This window comes from Loxodonta africana, chromosome 22 (genome assembly GCF_030014295.1).
Source record: "Loxodonta africana isolate mLoxAfr1 chromosome 22, mLoxAfr1.hap2, whole genome shotgun sequence".
Taxonomy (NCBI): Eukaryota; Metazoa; Chordata; class Mammalia; order Proboscidea; family Elephantidae; genus Loxodonta; species Loxodonta africana.
In genome coordinates this window covers 22,713,262-22,729,042 of record NC_087363.1, presented here as the reverse complement: position 1 = coordinate 22,729,042, position 15,781 = coordinate 22,713,262, and the positions used below count along the sequence as shown (strand labels likewise).

Here is a 15,781-nt window from a genome sequence, read left to right as displayed (position 1 = left end):
CAGCCCAGCGCGGCCGCCCGGCACGGGTCCAGCAGCCAGTAGAGAGCAGCGCCACTGGGCCAAGCCGGGCGCTGCGCCCCAAAGCCAGACGCGCGCCGCCGCCCGCGCCCCGGGCGGGGGAATGCGCCCTTGGCGCGCCGGCCAGGGGGCGCCCGCAGCCCACCCCCGGGGAGGCGGCCCCGAGCGCCCCTGAGCCTTCCCATGGCCCGGGCTGGGACCCCGGGCCTCGGCTGCTGACGCGCCCGGATCCTGTGCTGCCCACCTAGCAGCGGTCGCGGCGCCACCCCGGCTGAGGCGCAGCGGCAAGAGGGCGCGGGCAGGGCCATGGCCCCGGGAGGCCGCTAGCGCGGGCTGGCGAGCTAGAAGACGCTCCGCTACCGCTGCCGCCGCCGCCTCCCGGGCGCCCAGGCCCCGCCGCTGCGGGAGAGGTAAGTGCCACGGGAACCGGGAGGGAGCGGGCAGGCGACTGGGCCACTCTCCGCCCCCCACCCCGCCCGGCCCCTCTGGGACCTGCGGAGCTGCAACTCCACGGAAGTGTCCGGGGCGCGGAGCTCCGCGAGCCGGGTGATTGCTCTCAGACGCAAGGGCAACAGGACTGTGATAGGCGCCGTACCTGTTCTGGCGGCCCAGACCCCGTACGTCTGGGACTGGCCTGGGGATGTGTGGGAGATGTGGCCTGCGGGTTCACCAGTGTGCAAAGCAACTTTTTCCGCAAGGCCCTGGGTGGGTAGGCGTTCCTACACCCCACCCCCACGCTCCTGGAACTGGAGTCCAGAACTCCCTTCTTGCACAGCTTTCTCTCCCACCAGCGCCTCAGGTAGCCCTCCTCCACTGCTCTGCCTCAGTGCCCACACGGGTCTACCCGAAGAGAAGCACTATAGTGGCACCCCCCACGTGTGCTAGGTAGTAGGAACGTCAGCCCCTGGGGACTTGTCGCTGTTTTGTGCCGGCCTGACCCCCAGTTGCCAGCTTCTGTTTGCTTTTCCTGTTCTGCCTGGATTAGGGGCTGGCTGCCTGTGGGGTGTAGGTGAGCTGGGAGAGCCTGTGTGTCTTCAAATTCCAGTCAGGGCAGGCTGGGGACCCTGACGTGAAGTGGGCAGTTGACACCAGGGGCTTGTTGGGCTGGCCCCGAGCAGGTGGACTTGGTAGGTGTTGAGGTGACCCAGGAATGAGGCAGGGCTGGCAGGAGAGGTTGGTTGGAGCCAGGGTCATGAGCCTGGCTGAGTAAATAACTCCTAATTCTTGAGATAGCTTTGTCGCTGCCACCAGCCCATTAAAGTCTGGGCTAGGGGCCATAACTGAAGGCAGCTGTGTGTCCGCCCTTGAGCTGCACCAGGTTGAGGGCTCCTGTCCACCTGAGTTTACCCAGGTTATCTCCCAGCAGCCCCGACCCTAGCTGCAGAGATGGTGAAACTGAAACTGCACCCAGGGCTTGGACCCAGCTTAAGAGGCTGCATGGATCTAGGGCCTCTTCCCAAGCTGCCCAGGGGGTGTGCCTGGACCCCATGGGGGTACAGGCTCTAGGGCAAGGGGAGGAGCACAGGCTGGTGTGCCTACCCCTGTTGCTGTCCCCAGCTCTGACGGAGCCAGGCCCGGAAGTGAGGAGGGGAGATGAGGAAAGCCAGCAACCCAGCCTCTGCCCACCCTGCTCTGCGTACCTTAGGGGGAGAGGATGGAGCAGGTGACCTTGACTGGAACACCCTGGCAGCTAAGGGGGTTTCAGTCCTAGCCGTGCTGAGGTGGCTTTGCTTCCTGGTCCATGGGGTGTTGGGGGAGGGGCTGGCCAAGGAACCAGGAAAGACCTCTGGCCTGAGGGGGGTATCTGAGGGACTCAAGAAGGGGTGGGGGGCTGTTAATAATTCCCTCCCGGTGTTCCCCTGCAGCCCCTGCTTCTGCCTGACTCCCCACCATCTAGGCAGTTCTTAGCTCGTTGGAGCCAACCTCCCTTCCCTGAGGCAGGCTGTTCCCCATCCCCCTTCCAAGGCTGGGAAGTCCGGATTGGGCTGGACAGTTCGACCACCTGGCCCTCTGCCCCACCCCCAGGTGCCTCCGGACCCCCTCCTCCAGCCGCCCCTTTCCTGTACCCCTTGTCAGCCCCAGCTCCTCGTTTCTTTGTTTGAGCGTCTCTCCTCCGTCCCTCCCTCTCTCCTCCCTCACTCCTCCTCCCTCCCTCCTGCCTGCCTCCCTCACTCCCTCCCGCCAGCCTTCCTTCCCTCCTTCCAGACTCTCCTCCTGGTGGGCTCCCAGGTGGCGGTGGCTGTTCCTCCTCTGTCCGCCCACCTCAGCTTGGCCAGACTTGGGGGCACCTCTGGGGCTGAATGGAAGGCATCTAGGGGCTGATAGATCTGAGTGACTGTAGACAGTGCCCTCCCCTCCCCCTCTCCTTCCTTTTCCTCCTCTTCCTCCTTCCTTCTCTTTCTCTCCACCACCTCCTATGCTGCCAAAGAGGGAGACTAAGGACCCATTAGACTTCAGCGTCCCCCAAGTGACTCCTTTAAAGGGCCAGAGAATTGTGGGAGGTCCCAGTGGGGCAAGTCCCTTCACCTTCTTGGACACCTTAGAGGACTCCAGCTATGTCCTTGCTGACTCTGACCCTGTCACCATGAAAGAGGATGCAGGAGAAATGAGAACACAGGGTGAAGTGGTTGACCTGAGCTCCCTGATAGTAGGACCAAAACTCTCTGAGGGGCTCAGGCTGCATTGCACCCTCTCCAGCCAGGACACTGTTTCACAGCTCCTCTGAGCCCCACCCCACTAGCAGGTCAAGTTCTTGAGCAAATGCATGCGTGTGAGGACGTGTGTGGACATGCAAGTGTGGACGTGTGTATATCCACGTCTGTTAGTGGGGGCCTCCCAGGTGCACCCTGAGGGTGATGGTGGCTGTGCAGTCCTATCTGCCACCTGCCCCCTCATCAGAGCCTGCCTTGTAGTCTGCAGGAGCTTTGTGCCCCACCACACTGGGGCAGGGGCTGGCTCTGACTTTCCTCTCCCTCAGCCAGCCTCTCCAGGAGAGAGCATCTGGGATGAGAGATCTTGAAGGAACACAAAAGGTGTGCCAGGCACTCAAGACAGGGTGTTCCCAGCAGAGGGCATCACATGGGAAATAGGGCAGAAGGCCTAAAGCCGCACGTTCTGTCTGAGAAACCTTGAGTGGTTTGCCTTGGCAAAGAGGCCAGGGCGTTGGGGAGGTGAGTCTGGGGAGGGCATCAGGGCCTGACGAATGGGACCTGAGAGTCAGATGTGGAGTCTGGGCCTGGCCTCAGCATTGAGCAAGGTTCTCAGCAGGGGAGTGACAAGCCATAAAAACCCCCACCCCCACCCCAGGGTCCTAGGGATGGGCCTGGGGTCCTGCCTCCCATGGGAGAAGAGACTAAACAGGGCAAATCTGGGGGATGGGGCTCTCATTGTCATACGTGGTGGTGCCCCTACCCCAGCACATCCCAGTTTGTGGGGGTGGGGGGTGGGAGTTGGCGCTGATTTGTGCCGGGAGGGAGCAATATGTTCTGACAACTGGTGCTGGGCTGCGTTTATCCAACAGCCAGCCTGCCTGAGGAGACAATATTTGAAAAACACAGAATCAAAACTTGGACCTGCTGAGGGTTGGGGGCTCTGCAGGGGTGACCGATGCTGGCTCAGACACTGCCCCAGGCTAGCTTCCCTTCTTCATCCCTCTAAGAAGGGCTGAAACTTTTCCCTGGCAGGAAGTCCTTCTGTCTATCTAACCTGGATCCTTCCTGCTATGATTTCAGCAGAAGTAGACCCTGCTCCTCTGCCTCTCCTTCTCTGCCCAGTGCTGTCTCTTGTTCACTTTGGGCTGTCTGTGTATGTCTTGCTCATCCTCCCGCTCTCTCCCATGCCCCACCTCCGTCCTAATAATCAGGTCCAGATTTCTCTGCACTGGGAGGAGAGGTTTGGCTGGAACAGGCAGGGAAAGACCCCATTCCTCGAGGTGGGGGAGAGAAGGAGCAGTCCCCTTTGTGGGAATGGGTGCAGGGGAGAGAGCCTGTTGGGGGCTAGGGGAGGGCTCCAAGATAGCCTGCTGGAGCTGGTCTCTGTGAGTGGAATTCAGGATGCTGGTGGGGTGGGGAGGGTTTGGCCCTCTGGAGGCCCTCTTCAGCCTGGTGACCGTTGCCTGGTCTTCGGGCCCATTGTTGATACCTCCTCAGACAAACAAAGGCAAAAGAATGTATATGAGGTGTGCATACTGTGGGGCACTCATGGCGTTAGGCTGGTGGTATGGGCAAGGAGGCACCTATCATCCTTCTTGTTCAGGTGGGGAAACTGAGGCATCTTGGGCATAGGAAGATGATGGTAGGATGGGACTCCCTCATCTGCCTCTTACATTCACCTCTTGGTTCCCCCTTCCAGGTGTCCGGAGAGAACAGAGCCTGCTTCCTGGGCCCTAGGCCCCTCCCACAATGCCTGTCGCTGGTCTCCTCCTCTGGGCTTCCCTACTGACTGGGGCCTGGCCAGCTGCCCCCATCCAGGACCTCCTGCAGGCCACGCCCCGGGTCCGGCTCTCATTCAAAGGTAAGAGGCTGCCTTGGTCTTCCCCAGGCACCATCCTCTGCTCATAGCACTTGGCCCTGTTGTACCGGAAAGAGGAGAAATCGCGACAAAAACAGACAAATTGTTATTTCTTAAGCTGGATGATATCCACGATGCTGCTCTACGTCTTTTTTCGTATGTGAAATATTTCATAATAGTTCTTAAACTAACAATAAAAAAAAGACAAATTATGCAGCTGTGTGGGTTGCCCTGGGTGTGCGTATGTGCAGGGAGTGGGGAATGGAAAGCCTGGAGTCTGGACCACTTAGGCATTTTGGGGGAAGGGTCTTGACTCTCGGTGCCTTCCAGGGTTGAACTGCAGGGTTCTGGGCTGGGTTATCTAGGGTCTGCAGGTTGTGTCCCTCTGTGTAACAATTCCGAATCTGTGTTTGCTAAGGCCCTTCTTTCCCACTGCTATGCACCTGGTCCTGCCTTGGGCAGCTCAGGCCAGAGGGACAGACAATCAGGCAGACCCTGGTGCCTCAGGAAGTCTGAGGACCAGAGACCTGCTCTCTTGGGGTGTGGGTGCTTAAGGAACCTTCGTTATGGGTCTACAGGTGGGAGGGATTCCCAGAAATCAGGGAGGATGTTATCGGCTGAATGGCTGGTGGGTGGGACACCTGGTGGGTTAAGGGACAACGCACCCTCCTGAAATTTCCAGTAAGCACCCTGCCTGGGAAGTCACGGGAAGGTGTTAATGATGGAATGGGGTCTGCAGAGTGAGGGGCTGGTCCCTCATCTCCGTCACCTCTGCACTTCCTCCTGGGCAGGTGAACACAGGTGGCACCTTCCCAGGTGTATAGGTGGCTCACTCGCCAGCCACTTCCTCAAGAGTGTTGTCAGAAGAACCTACCTTTGGCGCTGGGGCCCAGGGTACCTAGGATCACTGCTAAGTCCTTAGCCTTGGCCCCTCTTGGCCTGAGGTAACTTTGTCCAGCCGCCTGCCCAGGGCGGGGCCGACTTAGTCCTGGCTGGCCAGGTTTCCGGGTAGCTGTATTGGGGTGAAAGGCTGGGCTAAACTTTCCTTCCTCAGGCTCAGCCAAGGCCCAGCCCCCACCTCTGCAAGTCCCCCTGCAGGCCCTTCCCCTGGCCTTATCCCACCCCTGCCACTCATTGGGAGGAGAGGGAATGAGCTCTTCCCAGTCACCAATTTCTGGGGATTTCTGAGGATGTGCTCAGAAGGGGTATTGTGGAGGACATGAGAAATGTGCGGAAAAGAGTTAATCAGTTTGGGATGTTAACGTATCCCCCACCCCCGCCCCTGCCGCCAATATGGCCCCAGACCTGGGGAGGTAAGATATTTATTCTGCTGATACCTCCACCCTCCCTTGATGGAATTCCTTAGAGCAGATTAATAAATCTTGAAGGAGCCAACCCCCACCCCGATGCTCCACCCCCTCCCCAGCCCAGGGTGAGTGGAGCGCCCCCCCGCCATCCCCCCCAGCCCCCCCCCAAAGTGGAAGGGAAGCCTGGCTCAGCCTCCACACCCCTGGAACCCCTGGGGCCCAGGCTTTCACTCAGGGTGTTATTTTTGTCATCATCCCTGAGAACTGTGAGAGGGAGCAGGAGAGACAAGACAAGACATAGGGAAGTTCTCTGCGTGCTACTTTTAAACCTTCTTATACCTCCAGGGGCAAAGGCTTTTGTTCCTGTTTTCCAGAGAGAGAAACCAAGGCTCAGGCAAGGACAGGGCCAAGGTCAGGCAGGAGGCAGGGAGGCCAGAAATAGAACCCTGGCGTCCTGGCTTTCTCAGCGCCCACAGTGCGTCGGGTCGATTCCCTCTCAATTAGCTCTGAAGCTGACACCCGCAGTGACTAAAAGCCCAATTCACCTCTTAGGCTAGCATCCAGCCTGTGCTGCTGACACAGCCTGGGGTGGGGTTGTAGGATGCCTGGGGCTACCCCCTCCCAGGAGCTACTGTGTGTCCGCACACACAGGTTCCTTTGTCCGGAGTGACCCTCCCTGCTCCCCACTTGACTTTGTGTCCTAGTTTTATCTTTAGATGTCACTTTAGTTCAGCAGGTACTTGAGTACCTACTACGCGCCAGGCCCTGTGCTGGATACCAGAGAGTCCACAGTGAACAAGATGGGGAGCTCACAGTCAAACTGGCTGAAAGGACAATGGGCACTCAGCTGGTCAGTGTCACCTGGGAGCCCAAGACCTACTATGCACCAGGCCCTGTGCATTGCCCCCATGCTAGTTGTTCTCAGCTGGGTCATGTGCACAAAGTGGCCCTTAGTAAGCAGTAGGCCCTCACCAAGTGTTTGTGGGGTAAGAACAGAGACCAACACCTAGAGAAACAAGAATCCCACAGCCAGGACAGATGCTGGGAAGCGAAGCCTCTCCCTCCAGGGTAACCACAAGGAGCACAGAGAGGGCTGCTCGCAGAAACACTGGTGCTCACTCTGGCTGTACCTCAGTTTCTCCATCTGTACTTCAGATGGATATAGTAGCTGGCATACAAGGCCTCAGGGGCTTACGTTAGGTATCCCCTCCCCCTGCCCTAGGTCCTGCTATAGCTGGGAGGTGCCAGTTCCGGACTGGGTTGGGCCAGACCCTCTAAGCCGGAAGTGCTGGCGTGAGGGGCCGTGCTGCCCAGGCAGATAAAGGAACAAAGGCAGGAACTGGGCCAGGCTTGGGCTTACTGCCCACCCGTCCGCCTGGGCACCCTGGCCAGGTCTAGCGCTGCGAGGGCCTGAGGGAGATGGGGCCCAGGGTTCAGTCAGATTTGGAGGAGCTCCTATGGCCCCATCTCCTAAGCTTCCATCAGCAGCACACCCAAGGTCAGGTAGAAGTGAGGGGTCAAGTGAGGAAGATCTTGGATCTTCCTCACTTTCAGGAGCAAGTGAGATCTTGGATTCCCGGCTCCTGAGAGCTTGTGGATGCTTGAGGCTGGAGAGCCTGGTCAGTGGGCCCTTCTTTCCTCTACACATCCGTGGCTGGGCCTGGGGTCCCCTCCACCCAGAGCTGCAATCCAAGGCAGAAAAACTCTCCTTCCCCTCTACCATGTGACCCCAGGCAGCATGGCCTTGCCCCTGGGAGGGTGGCTCCAGGCTCTGGGCACTACCTCCTGGCAGCAGCAGAGTGGTGTAAGTACCCCTACCAGAACTTTTGCTCAGCTTGGAGAGTGTTTACGTTTTTCTGGGAAACCCTCTCCCAGCACACACCTATGCTGGCCTGGGCTGGCTTGGCCAGGACTTGAGGCCAGGAGGTGTTTGGTGCGGGGAGAGGTCTTGTGATCACAAGAGGGGGGACTGGACTACTGTGGAAACTGAGGCAGGAGTATGGACAGAGAGTAGACCTTGCCGGGGGAGGTCAGGAAAAATGAAACAGAAATAATGGTAGGTGTCTGCTGATAACCAAACGGTGGCCCCCGCAAGGCCTGAGGGATCTCCCTGAGTTTCTGGTGAAGAATGAGGCTCAGAGAGGTTTAGTGGCTTCCCAGATTACTCAGGAGCAGAATGAGATTGAGCCTAGTTCTGCTGGTGTCTGGTCTTGTCCTGGAACTGAGAGCGTGGAGAGTGAGTGAAAGGCCCAGGGTTTCAGATTCCTGTGATACCAGCTTCAGTCTCCCAGGCTCATTTCCAAAGGAAGGAACAGGGGTCGCACTGGGCGAGCTCCCCGTGTCCTGTCTGCTAAAGCAGCAGCACTTGGGTTTGCTTATTTCTAGGCTGTAAATCCAGCCCTTGAACACCCTAGGCCCTACACTCAGTGGGTCCCCTAGGAAGCCCGCTCACTTCAGAGATGAGAAAACCAGGGTCCAAGAGAGAAAAGGGTGCCTTGCCTATGTTCAGGTCAGTCCACCATAACTGGCTTGCTCAGTGGCGAAGGATGTCTGCAGGTAGGGGTGAATGGAGTGGGCACCCGTCACTGCCTTCCCACCTACCTCAGCCTGGCCTTTGGGGCTAATGGCCCAGAACAGTACCATCACTTGCATCATTTGCATGTGGCAGCAAAGGACCGAAGTCACCAGATCTCCTTGTTTGGAAATGATATGAGAGGTTGGGAGGGGTCATAGCCTGTTTACTTCCCCAGTAGAGGGGGTGAGTATGGGTGGAGAAGGGAGGGCCTTTAGCAAGCCTTGAGGGACTGTTGGCCCGGGCCTAGCTCGGGGGAGAGGGGGGGTTTGTACAACTAGAGGGCTGACCCTGGCCCCCGGGGACTATGGGACCAGCCAAATGAAGGCGTCAATTGTTAGACTGCACAGGGTGGGGGAGGAGGCCCGGGAACTTGAAGACCAGGGATCAGGCCAGGGAGCTGGGCAGGGGTCAGGTGAGTTTGACAGTGACATGGAGTTTGGAACTGGTCAGCCTAGGAGGGGCGAGTGTTCCCGGATGAGCCATGATGAGGGCAGAAGGAAGACCCATGAACCTGAGTCCAAATTTCTCTATCTGGGATCTTGCTTTTCCAGGAAATGAGAGCCACCTCGCTCCTAAAAGGGGCCTTCAGAAGTGGGCACTTCGGGAGTTGGGAGGCCCAGGGTGCTGCCTTCTCCCAGCTGGCCAGGAATCGACCCTTGGGGGAAGTAGAGACAGGATCCTTGTGCTTGCTGAGAACCTGCCTGAGGTCCGGCCTGAGTCAGCCAGGCCAGGGGCTGGGGCCTTCAACTGTGGCCCTTCCAGGTCCAGCCAAGCTTCAGATGGAACCGCCACCAATGGGGCCTCAGCAGCACAGGCCTTGCCTCTGGTTCCCTGGCATGCTGCCCGTCCCTCCCTCCCTGGCTCCAGCTTCCCTTGGCACCAAGCAAGGAGCCGGTGCATGCTCAAGGAGTAAATCATGTTCCTTGGCAGCCCCCACTGCTTCGTAATCGTAAAGAATTTAAAGAGAAACCGCCAAGATAAAAATCTCACCCCGCCCGTAAAGGCATCTTTCACCCTGTGGCTCAGAGGCAGTATGCCTCTGAGTAGGCCCTTGACTGTCTACACCTGTGTATGTGCACCCTCTGACCCCGTGACCCCTCCCGAGGTGGTAATGGCTCAGGGGGCGTCTGCATGGCTGTGGGGACCTGGCCCCTGCCTGCCAAGAGATCTCCAGCCCCTCATGGGGGCAGAATGTGGGGCAGTTGGTATAATGTGGAGGTGGAGGTGGTGGTGAGGGTGCTAGCCCCAAAGGAAGACAAACCCCGGTTCTACCCTTGTCAGCTCTGTGACCTCTGACGAGTAGCTTTGCCTCTCCTAGCCCTGGCTCCCTCTACATGAGGTGGGGGTGCCAGTGGCCCTGTGCTTCCCTGAAAGGCAGATGAACCCCGGTTCTACCCTTGTCAGCTCTGTGACCTCTGACGAGTAGCTTTGCCTCTCCTAGCCCGGGCTCCCTCTACATGAGGTCGGGGCCAGTGGCCCTGTGGAAGCAGCATCTTGAGAACTCTGGCTGCCTTGCTTGCATTCTGGCTGTGGTTTTATGTTGTTTTTTCCCATCAAGTCGATTCCGACTCATGGCAAGCCCATGTGTGTCAGAATAGAACTGTGCTCCATAGGGTTTTCAATGGCTGATTTTCTAGAAGTCAGGCCTTTCTTCTGAGGATCCTCTGGGTGGGTTTGATACTGTATAACCTCTTGGGTAGCAGCCAATTTAAAATGTTAACCATTTGTTCCTCCCAGGGACTCTTTAGCTGTGGGTAGACTTTGGATAATTAACTTCTCTCTATATTCCCACTGCCTCGTCTGTAAAATGGGAAGAATAATAGTACTGACCTCATGGGTTTGTCAGGATGATTGAGTGCATTAATCTGGTTACTGGCCTGGTAAAGGGAGTCTCAGCAACCAGGAGCTACGTGATGGTAGCTGACCCGTGAGTGCTGATCCGGGAGGGTACCCCAAGGAGTCCCACACCCCTCCAGAATTCTAACATTTGATAAGAAAGACATTTGGCAAGAGGTGCAGTAGGGACCCGAGGCCTGTGGAGTGGGGTCAAGAGGTGAATTCCTAACAAAGGCTTCCAGGCAGGCTTCCTGGAGGCAGCTGCATCCAGCAGGGAAGGGAGATTGTGGGAGGAGAGAGGCAGGAGCTGAGGCAAGCGTAGGCGTGTGGGTGGTGCAGCGCCTGTGGGGAAAGGTGGGAGGCTGGATCTTGCTTTTGGTTATAGGATGTGGAGTTTGGACTTTCCCTTTGTGGTTTTTAAGCTCTTTTCTCACGGCAGAGGTAGTAAATACATATTGGGAAAAGATCCAATGACCAAGATACATTGGTGGGCCCTCTCTGAGAATGCTGTGCTGGTTCTTGTCCAGGGGTGGCAAGATCTGGCCACTTGCGTGGGCACCTACATGGCTGGGCCGAGAGCATGTTTTCCTGACCAGGCCTGCTGCTGTCCTGGGAATCTGAGCCCCGCCTCCAGGGAGCCCCTGGAGCCTTGGAGAAGCAGCGGATTCCTGCTGCATTTTTCTTAGAAATAGCAAGAGGGCCTTTGCCAGAGACCTGGATGCCAGAAGGCTGCAGTCTGAATCCAGAGCCCTGCTCACGTGGGTGCCTGAGCTTGGCAGTCCTGCGGGCCCCCCACCCCCTTGCCATGCCATTGATCAGGGAGAGGGTGGAGGCCGCTGGAGTCACCAAGGGCCTCCTGCGCTCTGGACCCTGATCACTGGGCTTGTCCCAGCAAGGGGTAGGGCCTTGGCTGGAGCTGCTGGCCTAGGATCCAGGCCCCCTCCCCTACTCTTTTCCTTCCTTCCTTCCTTCTCCTACCCCCTCTTCTCCCCCAACCTCCCCGCCACCCTGTCCCCTCCTTAGCTTCCTACCCGGACATGCTCTTTCCTCTAAGGTTTCCTAGCCAAGGGCCTTGTTCCTTCCTACTTGGAGCTCAGTGTGATGCCCTTGCTTACCTCCGTGGGCCGAGTCCACTGTCTGTGTATCTGCTGGTCAGTCAGCATGGCTGGCTCCTGGTGACTTCTGTGGGTCACACTCTACAATTGGCAGAACAGAGGCTAGAACACGAGAACCTCATGGGCTCGCTGCAGCACCCAAAGTTGAGTGAGTGGCGCTTCAGGGGGTCTCTGCCCAGGGCTGGTTGAGCCTGTTGTTTTGATCAGCACTTCCTGTCCCAGCAGCAGGCCTGTGTGGCCCTCTCACTGCCTTCCCTTAACCACTGAGTCTTGGGCTCCTGACCTAGCTGCACTGCATCCTGTGAGCTGATCCTGAGCATACATCTTTCTGCTCTATGCCTCAGTTTCCTCAGCAGAATGTTGGGAAGGGGGCTAAGCCTGTCTGGGACATCCTGAGAATCTCCAGGTGGATGGTGTGCAGGGGTTGCAGGGACCTCAGGAGTCCAAGGAGGGCAGCAGAGGTGGGGGCTGGACCCAGGGGCAGCGGGGGGAAGATCTCGACACCCATTGGCCTGTGGGTCCCATCCTGGCCTGTCTGTCTGGGTGATTCATGAGCCATGGAGAGTTTGTTGTCTTTTACAGTCACGGAGAGAGGAGGTGGTGGTGGAGGAAGGAGTGAGGGGTTTCCGGGACAGGTCTGGAATGTGGGAGGAGGGGTGGGTCCCCAGGCCTCTGGAGCTGGAGAATCTGACTGGCTGTTTCCCTCTCCCCACCTGAGAAATGCACCCATGCAACCCTCCCCCTCGGCACCACCCCTCCAAGCTTCCTTGGGGGCACATGTCTATGTGAGCTGCTTGCCTGACCAGGACACCCCTCCCATGGCACTTGGTAATCCTGCAGGTCCCTTAGTCACACTGTGTCCTTCCAAGCTAACTGGAACGCTGATCTCTGCCCTGCCAGTAAAAGCTCAAAAGTATTCTCTCAGCCAACCATGAGTGCCACTGAGGGTCACGTAGAACCTCCCCAGCCCCTGAACCACCAGCCCTGACCCAGAACAATCAGGTGCCATGGGGGCACGGGGGGAGGGGGCAGGGGTCAGTTGAGGCCCCGAGGTAGGAGTGAACCCCACCTGCTGGGGCAGAGAGGCCCAGATCCATGGGCATCCTTGGGGGAGGTGTGGAACCTCTGGTTCCGGGCTGGCGGTGTGCCATGAGTGACCTGCTGCTCCTTCCCTCTGGCTTCTCCTGTTTGAGGAGCATGCCCCCAGTCCGTCCCCTCTGGGGCGGAGCAGGTGGTGGCCACTGGGGCGGAACGGGCGTGGGAACAGCATGCCTGGGCCTGCCAGCTCCAAGCCCCCAGTCCCCAGCCCCCAACCCCCAAAGTGGGAGGGAAGCATCCCAATCCATGGAGCTAAACTCAGTGGGCGGCCGCGGCTTGCTCAGCTCGGGCTTGGTGTTTACTGAACAGCTGGAATGTTTACAGTAGTCCTTAAGAAGGGGCCCCTTGTGCCAGAGGATTTCCCATCTTGAGGGTCCCACTGGGGGTTCTTCAGACCTCATCACCTCCCCACACCCCTGCAATAGGCGTGTCAGGGATGTGGGGACTGCAGCCATCCCCACCCTGCTCAGTGCTGTTCCAGACACCAAGGCTGGGCTGGCGCCTGCTCCTCTACCCTGAGGGACCAGGCCAGGGTCTCTTTGCTGCCTTCTCCCCATCCCATGGATGTCCCTTGACTCTGGCCTTGGCTCCCTTTCCTCTGGAGGAACAGACATGTCCCAGGAAGTGGCAGTTCTAGATAGTGAAATACGGTAACTGGGTCCCCAGTTCAGACATTTAAATTAAATTCAATCAGAGCGGTTATTGAATATAAACACGCAGAGTCATTTACATGTTAATTATGTTGAATGGGCTACGAGGCCATAATTAGTTGCTAATTGGGTGAGAGCAGCTGTAATTGGTTTTGTTGGCACAGACCTGGCTCACCTGCAATGGGGATGGGGTGGGGCTCGGATGGCTACTGGGGAGGCCTCTGAGTCTCCAATCTGGAGAGCCAGGCCCCAGGGGTGGTGATGTTGGAGGGCAGATATTGAGGGACTTGGGGCCAGAAGAACCTGGATCCTACTCCACAAGGAGGGGCAGCTTAAGCCTACCACAAAACTCTGGGTCTGGTTTCCAGGGAGGTCTTATCCAGAACATCCAACTGGGAAAAGAGACTGGGGGATCCTGGGTCAACAGTGACAACCTCTCCTGCCCTAGTGGGACCTGGGTGTGAATAGATGGTAAATGTCCAGGAGAGGGTCCACGAGGGCACAAGGCAGGTATCACCCTGGTATATCTTCCTGCAGATGCCGGGGGTCCTGAGTTGGCCTGGCCAGGGGCTGGGGTCTTGGGCGTTGGGGCATGAATGGGGCTGATGTGATGAACAGGGGAAAGGTGCATGCAAAGGCTTTGGGCTGCCCTGCCCCCAGCTCAGCCTGGCTGGGGCTCCCAGAGTTGCGGGGCTGCGGCCAGGGGCTGAGGCCTTCCGGCTGGCCGCTCATTAAAAGGGGATTAGGCCAGGAGCCAGGGGGCCAGCCCAGTACCGAGGCCTTCATCTGAGGCCCCTCACAGCTTTGGGGAAGTAATAAAGAGGCTGGGGGGCCACCCCCCCGCAGAGCCTGCGAGGGTGTCTAGGAGGGGTTGCTTGAGCCCTACCACTGCTGCCACAGCCACAATATCCTTATCTACCTCAGTTTCCCTCCTCAGAAGGGCAGGAGGTCTGTCTTTCCAGAGACCCTGACAAACACCCTGGCCAGGTAGCCCCCACTCCATGCATTTCTCTTCAGCTCAGGGATTAGGGCTGCACCAGCCCACACAAGGTCAGAGGCCAGGGCTGGGCTTCAGGGGCCTGTCCATCACCCCCCCAGTACCCAGCACAGCTGGGGGAGGTGATGCTGTCAGTCAGGGCTTGCTGCTTTGTGGGGCTGTAACCAAGGAGGAGGATACCCATCTCTGCTCCAAAGCCCCATTTTTGCAGCAGTCCCTACCTCACTGACAGCTGACCTGGTGTCCTGGAGACAGGCAGCAGGGGGTAGGGGGTTGCCCACTCTGAGATCTGGAGGTGAGGGCTGTGGACCCGCCTCCTCAGTGCCCATGTCCGCCCACCACCTCCTTCAGACTAAGGCATCATCTGCTGCTTCCCAAAGATGAAAAAACAGAGACCCCCAGGACTAAGCCCCTACACACTGCGGATGTTCCTGCCCGTGGACCTTTGCCAGGCCATTCTGGGCCAGAACCCTGAGTGTCTAACAGCCATGGGGGACTGCTAGAGGCTGGGAACAGCTACGGAAATGAGGTGTCTGATACTAGAAAAGGCTCTTCCTTCCTGCTGACGGGAAAGGCCTTCCTGGATGTCACCCCACCCAGCTTGTGCCTAGTTTGGGTGAGGATGTGGGTTCCTTCCCAGGAGGCATTACCCAGGCACATCCCCCCACTTGAGGGCCTGGAGGTCAAAGTTTATCCGGACCTGAGTCCTGGCACCTCCCAGAGCCCTCACTTGTGCACATATTGCCATGGAGGTGAGGGAGGAGCAGCACTCCTTTCACCATAGCCATGCCTGGGACAAGTAGGGCAGAGATAGGGACAGGCCTGAGGACATGATCAGACTGGGTTCATGACACCCAGGCCTCCCCTCACTGATACCTCTTTGGGCCTCCAGGTCCCCTTGGCCCAAGTCCCTGGCCCTGAAGGGAGCTGGGAACCAGTGGGCTACGGTCCCTGCAGACACTGAAGGTGTCAGAGGAGGGTACCCAGGGCTAGCCAAGGCTCCAGCTCACTCATTCACCCCCTGCCCTGAGTCAGGCATCCAGAGGAATAAAGATCCCCAGTTCCTGGTGGGGGGAGGCGGGACAGGATACCAGTTGCAGCCCTCACCCTGTGACCTAGGGTGATCTCTACTCTCCCCTGGGCCTCGGTCCTCCTGCCTGGAGCTGGGGGTACAGCGCTGTCAAGTTTCAATTCTTCCCCATGGTCTGACATGAGTGAGGTTAACCTTTCTGGCATGAATTGGCAAGGCCAGAGCCCTATACCCAGTTTGCTCTGTGATCCTGGAAAACACCTACCTCTCTTTGCCTCAGTTTCCCCTTCTGTAAGATGAGTGAAGGTGAATGATTTGGGATTTAGCTCTGCTCCTATAAGCCAGGGGATGGTGCAGACAGGTCAGAGTTGGGGGGTGGTTGGGATGAGTCAGCTGAAGCCCCTTACTGCTCTCTCTGCTCCCCTCCCCAGCTCTGGGAAGTGGGACAGCAGGGATGGGAATGGGGAATCGTTCTCTAAGAGATGGTGACAGCTGGGAATTGCTTCCTTGGACAAAGAATTTGGAACCCCATCCCTTTCCCTTCTCCCTCCCCCTAAAGGCAGAGACCACCCATGAAGTATGGGTGGGAGAAGGACCCAAGGAATGGCCAGCTGTAAGCATATCTCTAAGATCAGAGCAGGACACT

The 15,781-nt window shown here is 58.1% G+C and overlaps 1 protein-coding gene across 3 annotated transcripts in view; it reads left to right on the top strand.

The window, feature by feature from the left end:
* The first annotated feature begins 207 nt into the window (after window positions 1-207).
* The window catches only part of SEMA3F (semaphorin 3F), a 29,108-nt gene continuing 13,534 nt past the window's right edge, over window positions 208-15,781 (top strand). For 2 of the 3 annotated variants that reach the window (XM_064274492.1, XM_064274491.1), the window contains exons 1-2: window positions 208-428; window positions 4,369-4,530. In XM_064274492.1, coding sequence (XP_064130562.1) covers window positions 4,419-4,530 — 112 coding nt within the window. In that variant the 5' untranslated portion in view covers window positions 208-428; window positions 4,369-4,418. Of the gene's footprint in view, window positions 429-465; window positions 4,531-15,781 lie in introns of those variants that run through there. The other variant, XM_023547676.2, reaches the window with a different exon arrangement.